The sequence below is a fragment of the Orycteropus afer genome, unplaced genomic scaffold, assembly GCF_000298275.1.
Source record: "Orycteropus afer afer isolate SDZICR_OR568_19922 unplaced genomic scaffold, OryAfe1.0 scaffold00182, whole genome shotgun sequence".
In the NCBI taxonomy this organism is placed as follows: domain Eukaryota; kingdom Metazoa; phylum Chordata; class Mammalia; order Tubulidentata; family Orycteropodidae; genus Orycteropus; species Orycteropus afer.
Window position 1 is genome coordinate 4034598 of NW_006921769.1, and position 11940 is coordinate 4046537.

The window sequence follows — 11940 nt, forward strand, 5'->3', positions numbered from 1 at the left end:
CGCCATACTGCTTTCCACAATGGTTGTACCATTTTACAGTCCCACCAGCAGTGTATGAGAGTCCCAATCTCTCCACAACCTTGCCAGCATTTGTTATTTTCTGTCTTGTTGAACTTGACACACACATATTTTAAGTGTACATTTTGATGTGATTTAGAAATGCATACACATGTGTAACCCACACCACTATAAAAATACAGCATATTTACATCACCTTAGAAAGATACCTCATGTCTTTTCCACCCACCACCAGAGGCACTCACAAGGCTGATTTCTATCTCCATGAATTCTTGTTCTAGAATCTCACATAAATGGAATCATATCATATGTTCTCTTGTGTTTAGCCTCTTCTGCTGAACCCAATGTTTTGAATTCATAAATATTCCTGTATGTAAACACAGAGGCTTCTGCTCCGGGTATTTCCCTTGGTTGAAACATTAATCCAGTGCTCCTTTAATATTGTTTCTATTTGTTCTAAAGAGCACTATTTGCATGTCACATCCCCCAGACAGGCTGCTGTGTTCTCCTGTATACTTGAACAGAGCCCTATACTCAAACTTAGTCCTGAACAACTCTTGTTTACTTCTTAATTTCCTTCCTCATAGTGGCTCTAACTTCTTCATATCTTTGTTCTCAGTTCTAGCACAATACCTGACTCAAATATTTGTTAAATGAATTACAGGCATACCTTGTTTGATTGTGCTTCACTTTACCGCACTTCACAGATAGTGAGCTTTTTACAAATTGAAGGTTTGTGACAACCTTACATGGAACAAATCTATTGGAGCCATTTTTCCCATAGAATGTGCTCACTTCGTCTCTCTCTGTCACATTTTGGTAATTCTCTCAACATTTTCATAATGCTATTGCACACTTAATAGACTACCAAAACTCTATACAAAACCCACTGCCATCAAGTGGATTCCAACTCATAGCAATCCCTTGAGTTTCCAAGGCTGTAAATCTTTATGGAAGTAGATTGCCTCATCTTTCTTCAGTGGAGCAGCTGGTAGGTTTGAACTGCCGACCTTCTGGTTAGCAGCCAAATGCCTTACCCACTATGCCACTACAGCTCCTTTAATGGACTATAGTATTGTATAAATACATTTATATGCACTGGGAAACCACAAAATTAATGTGATTCTTTATTGCAATATTCATTTTATGCCTGTAATATATAATAAATGCTTCTGGGAATCCCAACAGACTTGTTCTCTAGACTTTTGTCACATTTTTATAGGTTGTAATTAGATGGCACAGTTATTTTTTCTAAATCAAACACTGTAAAAAAAAAAAAAGAATTGAATTTATTTTCTTATTTTTAGCTGACATCAACATTCAAAAATTTCCTTATAATCATATTGGGTAATGTGGTGGAATTGTTGATGACTTGTTCTAGCCAAATTTCTTAGATTGGTATGTTTTGGGGCAAAAAATCCAGATGTGAAATTGTTTGAGCATGGAGTTGAAAATGATTTATATACTCACTTGCATGCACCCTGTTTGGAATTTAAAATAAATTCAATGTGCTTATAGTTACTCTTCATAATAACCTTTAACCTACATACAAGTACCCAAATGCCCATGAAAAGAAGAATGAATAAAGTATAGTTTACTAATTCCCTGGAATACCAGGCAGTTAAGAGAATAAGCACAGCTAGATGCAACAATTTAGATGAAATCTCCTAAAAAATGTTGAATGAAAGAACCCACACACAAAGGAATACATATTGTATGTTCCATTTGTATCGAAATATAAGCATAAAAATAGGAAAAACTAATGTGTGCTGTTAGAAGTCAGGATAGTGTTTTTGATTAATGGGATGAGGGTGCCATTTGCAGACTTAAGTGACTGGAAGGAAGCACCAGTGGAGACTCCTGGGTGCTGGCCATATTCTATTTCTTGATCTGGGTGATGCAACACAGTGGTGTTCAGTTAGCAAAAATTCATCAAACTATGTATCTGTGAAATGTACACTGTTTTGTATATCTATTATAAAGCTAACAAAAATTAAAAAGTCAAAAAATACCCTGAAGATAGTGAAAAACAAACAACAAAACAAAACAAATTAACACTCTCTCTGGCTATAGCCCCAAAACTACTTCCATCATTTTAACTTCAATATTGGTCTATAAAGAGATTGTAATGCATCTAAGGTTGGTACTAATATCCTGAGTACCAGAATAAAAAGTCAAAAAAATTAATTCATTCGATATGTCAAAGTTTATAATATGAAAACATCTCATAAACTATAGTTGTTAAATTCCGTATCATAATTATTTCCAAAAGGTGGTAGAATGGAATGATTGAAACTTTTGTAATTTTAGTTTCAGCCTTGAATTTGGTAATCACTTCATTTGGTATGAAGTCAAATGCGGTGATTACTAAATTCAAGTTTCTTAGCCAAAGCCAGGGTTGTAAAAGGCCTTGGATGTAGAATCTGATGTCTGTTGATCTTTTGTTAATGCTTTGTTCACATGCCACTGACCTCTGTTGTAAAAGAACAATTAATTAGCTCCTCATATACCTACTGTGAAGTTCCTGAAGAGCTCTGGTGCTGTGGTGGTTAAAGAATTCATCTGCTAACCAAAAGGTTGGTTTGGTCTGTAGGAGATGAAGGAGGCTGCTTCTGTAAAGATTTACGGCCCTGGAAATTCCATAGGGCAGTTCTACTGTGTCCTAACATGGTCTCTATCAGTTGGAATCAACTTGATGACAGTGGGTTGGATGAGGTTCCTAGGTAGCACAGGTGGTTTGCACCCAATGCTAACTTAAAGGTTGGTGGTTCAAACCTACCCAGAAGTACCACTGAAGAAGGGCTTGGGGATCTGCTTCCATTAAGGTTACAAACAAGAAAATCTGATGGAGCAGTTCTACTCTGTGTAGAACTGTGTAACAAGTGTGACATGTGGGGTTACCAAAAGTTGGAATCAACTCAACAGTAACAAGTTTGGTTTGGTATTTTCTATGACTGCAAAATACAAATTATATTTGAGGTAAAGTGATGATACTATTGTGCTATGTTGTAATAACTTCAAAATACTAGGTGAATAGATTAGGACTGAAGTTTTGAGAGGCTGAGTACCTGACTAGGATTCAATAACTAGTAAACAGCGCATAACAACAACAACAATATAGCTGAGAATTGGACTTAAGTCATCTGAGGTCAGTCTTTCCTTTTTCTTAACAGCACACAGCTTTATCCTTAGGGCTAAAGCAATTTCACATGTGACACACCTACTGGTCATAGACAGCTGAGGCCAAGGAGTAAATGAGAATAAAGAAATTTAGTTAATCATTTAAACCCTAGAACTCAAAGGGTGGTAGAACTCAAAGTTGAAAAACCCAGGTCATTTGTTAGCACTTATGTATTTTTAACATTGTATATTTTAATTACTCCTCAGAAGGAAGGTTGGGCAATCTACTTCCGTAGTGATACCACCTCAGAAACCCAAGGAGGTGTCGCTATGAGTCGGGTCCAACTCCACGGCACATAACAACAACAACAACATATTTTAATTAGAGATAACCTACACACTAGAAGTATTAAATGTTAAAGGGGAAATCATCTTTTAAAAAGGGAAGAAAAACTTAACCTGGTACTATTTAGAGTATTTTCTTTCTTCCTTCCTTTCTTTTTCTAGGCACAGTTTTACTACCTGCTGCATTAATAGGGTTCAGTTGAGATACAGAATCATGGGTGACCCCACACTTAATTATAACTGAATTATATCACCATCTCTCTCTAGCTAACTCATTCATTTTTTAAATTTTATTGTAAAAAATTTGCCATTTCAATCATTTCCAAGTATATAATTCAGTGAGAGTTAATTACATTCACTATGTGTGCTACTATCACCACTGTCTATTTCCAAAACATATTCATCATCACCAATAGAAATTTAGTACTCCTTAACAATATCTCACCATTCCTCCCTTCCTCTAGCCTCTGGATGGTTAACTAATAACTATTGTCTCTATATATTTGCCTATTCTGAATATTTTGTGTCAATGGGATCATATAATATTTTTTTTTCCTTTTGTGATGGACTTATTTCACTTAGCACAGTGTTTTCAGGATTCCTCCATGTTGAAGTATATATCAGAACTTCATTTTTCTTTATGATTGAACAATATTTTATTGTATGTATATACCACTTGCTTATATCTATCTATCTATATCTATCTATATACCATTTGTTTGTCCAGTCATTGTTGATGGTCATTTGAGTTGCCTCTACTATTTTAACTATTGTAAATAATGCTGAAAAACCATTGCCAGTACTATTTAGTTACTATATTTTCTAAGCATTTTCTCTAATTGTAAATAGTACAAAAAAGTGTATTTATTGTTTTTTATAAACAATATAATGGATTAATTTTTGTTTTCCGTTTTCAGGTTTGACCTGCCACCAGTTATCTTATTTTCCATGGATGGCTTTAGAGCTGAGTATTTACAAACATGGCATACATTAATGCCTAATATTAATAAACTGAGTAAGTCTTCTACAATTAGTAGCATGCAAATAAAAACCAACACCCAGTTAATCAATTTCTAGATCATGCACCTTTCTTTCTGATCTCTAACTTTAGTTCTGGAGGCCCTGGTGCTTTTGTTACATATTTCTATTCAGTATGGAGTATATTTTAATACTTATTGGCTCCTCCTTCCTTTTTTGATAACATGTTCATTTCTTTGTTTGTTATGACTTGTATTTGAACATAACTTTTGTCTGGTGGAAATCTTTTCATATATATTGGCTCAAAAGTGACATCTGTCAGAACTACGTTCTGGGTCTCAACAAAACAGATGTGATTAAAAAGGACAAGATCCTAAGGGAGTCTGGGTAGATGACCAAATCCAGCAAATACCAAAGCTTCCATAGGTGAGAGGTGCAAGATTAATTTCTGCTTCTGGAATCAAACTACCCAAGACCTGACTCCAGCACTTACTAGCTGGAAGACCTTGGCCAAGTTTACCTCACCTTTGGTGTGTCAATTTCTTCATCTGTAAAATGGTCATGATAATTTGGCATAGTGCCTAAGGCATCTGACTGCTAACCAGAAGGCTGGCGGTTCAAACCCATCAGCCACTCCTTGGAAGGAAGATTGGGAAATCTATTTCTGTAGAGTTATTGCCTCACAAACCCAAGGAGGGGTTGCTATGAGTCGAATCCATTTGACGGCAATGAGTTTTTGTTTTTTTTTTAATTAATGTGAGAATGTGTATGTAGTACATATCAGATGATTTTAGGTTATTACTATAATTATTGTTTTCATTATCATCATCATCATCATGTTGTACTTCTGTATTAGGGTACTTGGGCTCCATAGAATTTGAAAGTATTCATAATAATAAAGAGAAGCTGAATACCCAAGAACACAGAGATCAAATGTGGCACTGTGTGATTAGAATCAAAGGGCTGGATCTAGGGCCCACGTACTTCTCTGCCCTGGGGTTTCTTTCTTTCTTGTTCTTTCAAGTCCTCTTCTACATACAAGGTTCTCAAACTTCAAGACAATTGTACTCTGTTCCTGGTTTCATTTTTCTCCAAAATACAAAAAAGTAGCTGAGCCTGAGTAAGTCAATTGATTTTTCTGGGCCTCACTTTCCTGATTTGTAAAATAAAGTGGCTGGATCTCATAATTTCTATTGCTAATCTGAGCTCTGGTAGTGTAGTGGTTAAGGCACTTGACTGCTAACCAGAAGGCTGGCGGTTCAAACCCACCAGCCACTCCTCGGAAGGAAGATGGGGCAATCTACTTCCGTAGTGATACTGCCTCGGCAACCCAAGGAGGGGTCGCTATGAGTCGGGTCTGACTCGATGGCACATAACAACAACAACAACAAATCTCAGCTCTAAAATTCCTTGATTCCAGAAAGTCAGAAAAATAATTCCGTCTGAAACACAAATACCCTATCTTTTCAGCTTCTCTTTCTCAAGCCTGAGACAGATCTTTAGCAAAGAGATGAAGAGTTTTGAGCTCTGCCAGAATTGGTTCCAAATCCAGGACTTGTCAATTATTACTGAGATACTTTGGCCTGGAAAGTTAACCAACACCTCTCAGTTTCTATTTCCTCATATGCATTTCTCTTAGTCATCTGCATGTTAAATTTTGTGTCCGAAAGGGACTTTATGCAGGCTCAATTGAGCCTCTTTTGAAAGAGAAATACTTGTTTTGCACATCCCATTGAGAATTGGACATGACACCTTGAAATATTGGATCCTGAATGCTTTCCTTTTCCTAAGCTTTAAAATGCTCTTCAATCATTTAGACAGCATCTCAATACTCCAATATGTAAAGACATCACTGATTAGGTGGAACAAGGCAAAATGCGGTCATTTGGTTTTAAGATGCCCAATTAAAATAGACCTAGAAAAATGCTAGGATTAGGCCTCACCTTACTTTGAGGTGAGGTGTGAGACAGTAAGCATCACTATTAAGGAAGTCTCAGGCCCCATGTCTAAGGTCCCATCAAGCTGCCTGGGTAGCTAAAGTGGTTGTGGACACTGGGAATGAACATGTACCACGGGGCAGTGATTCATGTCCATGATGACTAAATGGATGAGGATTTGGCTCTTAGACATGCCCTAGTATTGTTTTACCTCAATGTCGGTGACAATGGACAAGGAAGGGCCAGAGTAAAATGAGGAAACTGTCAAAGGGAATAGAAATGATTCAGCCTGGACAGGATGTCAAGCTTCCTTGAAAGTTAGGTAGGAAATGGGATCAAATAAAACTAGAAGGAGCAGGCAGCAAGATAATTTCCAGACAGGCAAGATATGCAGAGTTTTGAAGGTTAGAGTTAGCAAGGTGGCAATATTGCACAGTAGGACCCTGGGATTCCCTATGCAGATGCCATTTGCTGTTTGCCCTCTTCCATCCTTTTTTCTCTATGTATCAAGGGTTCAAGTGTATGCTTGCAATTACTGGGACAACCGGAGCCCTTGCATAGCTGATTGTTCTCGATTTCCTTGATTGCAGGACATGGAACAGGCCAACTGTGTGGTTAGGCTTTCCAGGAGGCTATTCTACTAAATTACATAGAAAATCTTAAAGTGGCTATTTTGAGCCTATGAATATTGCTGAGCAGTTTGCCATGTTTTCAATTTGTAGGAATGAATCCATAATTATTAGCTTTTCAATATGCCATTCATGAGAATTTGCTAAAGACTTTATTATAGTTTTGATCTGTATGTTCTTCAGCTGCTCAGCTACTGATCCATTTAGTCCTCCACCTCTTCTTATAAATCTACTTCCGTAGTGATACTGCCTCAGAAACCCAAGGAGGGGTCGCTATGAGTCAGGTCCAACTCAACAGCACACAACAACAACAACAACATAGATAATATGAAGGAGCTCTGATGGTATAGTGGTTAAGGCATTCAGCTGGTAACCAAAAGGCTGGCAATTGAAACCCACCAGCCACTCCATGGATAAAGTTGAGGCAGTCTGGTTCCATAAAGATTTAAAGTCTTAGAAACCCTATGGAGTAGCTCTACTCTGTCCTATAGGGTGGCTGTGAGTTGAAATTGACTTGATGGCAGTGAATATGGATATATGTTTATACATTTACATATTCAGATTTTTATTGGGTTGATGTTTTCCTTTAAAAAATGTGTGTGTGTTTAAAGTAAAATATGAACACTATAAAAATTTTTTTTTAATAATACTAAAGGGTATACAAAAACTAAAACCAAAGGGTATATAGGGAAAAACAAAACCTCTTTCCTGATTTTTCAAGTTTTTTCTGCAGAAGCAACTGTTGTTGTAGTTGTGTGCCGTCAAGTTGGACCCGACTCACAGCGACCCCTCCTTGGGTTTCTGAGGCAGTATCACTACGGAAGTAGATTGTCCAACCTTCCTTTCAAGGAGTGGCTGGTGGATTTGAACCACCAGCCTCTGGTTTGCAGTCAAGTGCCTAAGCATTGTGCTACCAGAGCAGAAACAACTACTGTTACCAATTTATTGTATCTGTCCAATAACAATCTCTTCAGTCATAATTTAGATTATAAGACCCAGAAGAAGACTTCAATTTCTAAATGCTGTACGCCAGGAGCTCTGGTTCAAAGGCAGGTGATCCAAAATTGTAGCCCTAGTTTGTAGAAGTCAGGAGTATACCCTGTTTAAGCCATTGTAATTAGGGAGGAGTCAAGTTTGCACAATACTGACAGCTTAGTTTGCATATCAATTTATATCCTGTGGCTTTAGGCATTTAAGAATTTGAATTTGTCATTCATTTTTTAAGGAAGTAGAAACAGAAATTAGCTTCTATATCTTGGCTCATTGTGTGACCTTTTTCTCCCATTTAAATTCTTTCAATTATATAAGGAGATAGATTCCATTTTGTTTTCATATCATTTGATTTCTTAATAATACTCAATGTTTCTCTTCCAGTTGAGGGCAAGTTTTATTTATTGGTGGTACTGCAAAGAAAGAAAGAAAACAGATTATTTTACTCCTAAATTATGAGTCAAGTCCTAGAGCAGTTAGTTCTTAAACTTAATTACACCGGAATCACCTGGGGTGCTTGTTGAAAGTTTACATTTTCCAGCTTATCTCTCCCCTGCCTCTCATTCCCCACAGTCCTAAGGAGTAGACTTGATATGGGGTTGTAGAAGATTCTGAAGGAGGATGTTCCTGGATCACTTGGGAAATCCCAGGCTAGAAGCTGGGGAAAAGACACCAACCCTGTGCCTATCTGAGAAAACATTCACTGTTTACAGAAGCAGAGCTTGTGACTTTCTGGACAACAGACAGTTCTACTTTATGTTTTAACCTAAATAGAATCTATAAGGGTAAAGCTTTCCTTTAGAATTAGAAGCAACAGGATTCCAGTATGGAAACATTCTTGTACTTTCCTGCTGCAGAGGAAATAACAATGTGTTGCAGTGATCTTGACCTCCTTAAACAGGGTTATTGCACAGATTGGAAACTAGCAGAACAATGAAAGCAAAATAAATGCCATGCTTTGTGGAAATCAGATCACAGGAAACTTCACTAATGAAATGGAAACTGTACAGAAAGTAATAAGCAGTAAAGTTAGATTGTTTTGTAAACATTACTGCTTGCCCATGTAAGTATGTGAGTCAAAGCCCTTTTTGATTACTTAAACTAAAAATTTACTTTTATTGTATTATGTGGTTTCCATTAAAAAAATAAAAAAATCTGCTGAGTTATACAGAAATTTCATTGTCATTAATGGCATTGGAGGAAAGGAATAGCAAAAGCAAACAAAGCTTGCAGTGTATCATTTAGGATGCATTTACCTCAGGGGTCAGCAAACTGGCCAGTGGGTCAAATCTGACCCATTATCTGTTTTTGTACAGTTGGCTGCTGGCTGAGAATTGTTTATATTTTTAAATGGCTAGGAAAAAATAAATAAATTAAGAATAATATTTTGTGAAAAATTTTGTCACAATTTTGTGAAAAATTATATGAAATTCAAATTCCAGTGTCCATAAATAGAGTTTTATTATAACACAGGTACACTCATTTACTTAGGTGTTGTCTGACTGCTTTTGATTACAATGGCAGAGCTGAATACCTGTGACAAAGACATAGGGCCTGAATAGCTGAAAGGGTTGACTATGTGGCCCTTTATAGGAAATGGCTGTGGACCCCTGATGTAGCTCATTCCTCTCCTAGCTGACTTTCCTTGGAATGGTGAACTTTCAGAGTCAGCATTTCAACCTCTTTTCATCTACAATTCATTCTTTAATTTTTTTTTATTTCTCTGAGAAATTTTTGTGTAAACTCACTGCTGTTGAGTTAATTCTATTCATAACGACCCCTCCTTGGGTTTCTGAGGAATTATCTCTATGGAAGTAGATAGCCCAATCTTCCTTCCGAGGTTCAGACATTTAGTTCTCCTATAAAACTTCTGAAGAAGAAATGATTTGCTAATTTCTCACTCTACTTTGTTGCAGAAACATGTGGAATTCATTCAAAATACATGAGACCTGCCTATCCAACCAAAACCTTCCCAAATCATTACACCATTGTCACGGTAAGCACTTTGTCCAGTAGCAAGACCGACTTATAGGCCATCGTCAGACAACTGACCACACCATACATGCTTAAGCAGAAACTGTTGTTGTTGTTGTTATGTACTGTCAAGTCAGACCCGACTCATAGTGACCCCTTCTTGGGTTTCCGAGGTGGTATCACTATGGAAGTAGATTGTCCAACCTTCCTTCCGAGGAGTGGCTGATGGGTATGAACCGCCAGCCTTCTGGTTAGCAGCCAAGTGCTTTAGGCACTATGCTACCACCAGCTGCAAATTTAAAGATACTACAGCCAGTGAGTTCTGTGTGGTAGATGAGAAGATGTAGATGTTTTCAAACACCATTCATTTTTTATCACTCTGCTTCTGCTGCTTCTTTTTTTAAAATTGGAAAGATTAAAATGAACTCAAAGGAAAAATAAGTCATTTAGGGTTCACAGACTTAGAGCACACCTTAAGATATCTTCTGCTTCTGTGTCTTTGCTGTTTGGCATTTTGCTCTTTTATTACTGTGGAACACTGACTATAACTTATTTAAATTTTAGTTTTTATGTAATGGTGTGTGTTCCTACACACACACACATGCATACATTTACCCATTGCCATCAATTCAATTCCAACCCATAGAGACCCTACAGGGCAGAGTAGAACTGCCCCTACAGGGTTTCCAGTGATGTAATCTACACAGAAGTAGACTGCCTCATCTTGCTCCCATGGAGAGGTTGGTAGGTGTGGACTACCAACTTCTCAGTTAGCAGCCAAGCACTTAACTACTTCACTACCCACTTCCATTGAGTTGATTCTGACTCATAGTGACTGCATTGACTTTCTAAGCCTATAAATCTTTATAGAAGTAGATTGCCTCATCTTCCTCCCAGGGAGCAGCTGGTGGGTTTGAACCGCTGATCTGGTTAGCAGTCAAATGCTTCACCCACTAAGCCACCAGAGCTCTTTTCATACATATATAGTAATCCTACTTCCATAGTAATACTGCCTCGGAAACCCAAGGAGGGGTCGCTATGAGTCGGGGGCGACTCAATGGCAAATAACAACAACTACATAGTAACTTAATAATACATATATAATTCCTTATTTATAGATATGTGTGTGTGACTATATATAACATATATTATTGATGTATATTTATGCATAAGGAGCCCTGGTGATGCAAGGGTTAAGCACTCAGCTACTAACCAAAAGGTCACTGGTATGAATATACTAGTCTCCCTACGGGAGAAAGATGTGGCAGCCTGCTTCCATAAAGAGGACAGCCTTGGAAGCCCTATGAGGCTGTTTTACTTTGTCCTATAAAGTTGCCATGAATTGAAATTATGGCAACATGTTTTTTGTATATATGTAAATATATAGGAGCTCTGGTAGCGTAGTGCCTAAGGCACTTGACTGCTAACCAGAAGGCTGGCAGTTCGAACCCACCAGCCACTCCTTGGAAGGAAGGTTAGGCAATCTACTTCCATAGTGATACTGCCTTGGAAACCCAAGAAGGGGTCGCTATGAGTCAGGTCTGACTCCACAGCACATAACAACAACAACAACAATGTAAATATATAAATATACATTTACATATACACAAGCACACACACATACATATAATTGTTCTGGAACAATGAACCTAAATTTATCTAAAAATTGTTACAACTGCATGGAATATAACAGGCACTCAATTAAAATGTGTGCAATAATTATTGAATGAATATGTGTGATTGGACTGAAGGACTGCTAGGATGGATGGGTGGATAGATGGATGGAAGGGTGGATGATGACTAAAAAAAAAAAACAAAAAAACAACTCACTGCCGTTGAGCGGGATGCAACTCATAGCGACCCCTCCTTGGTTTTCTGAGGTGATATCACTATGGAAGTAGATTGCCCAACCTCCCTTCCAAGGAGTGGTTGGTGGGTTTGAACCACCA

At 37.6% G+C, this 11940-nt stretch overlaps 1 protein-coding gene across 1 annotated transcript in view; it reads left to right on the top strand.

Moving 5' to 3' along the window:
* The window catches only part of ENPP3 (ectonucleotide pyrophosphatase/phosphodiesterase 3), a 134767-nt gene that overhangs the window by 7904 nt on the left and 114923 nt on the right, over positions 1-11940 (top strand). Inside the window, exons 5-6 of the mRNA XM_007947391.1 lie at positions 4401-4498; positions 9934-10013. Coding sequence (XP_007945582.1) covers positions 4401-4498; positions 9934-10013 — 178 coding nt within the window. The remainder of the gene's footprint in view (positions 1-4400; positions 4499-9933; positions 10014-11940) is intronic.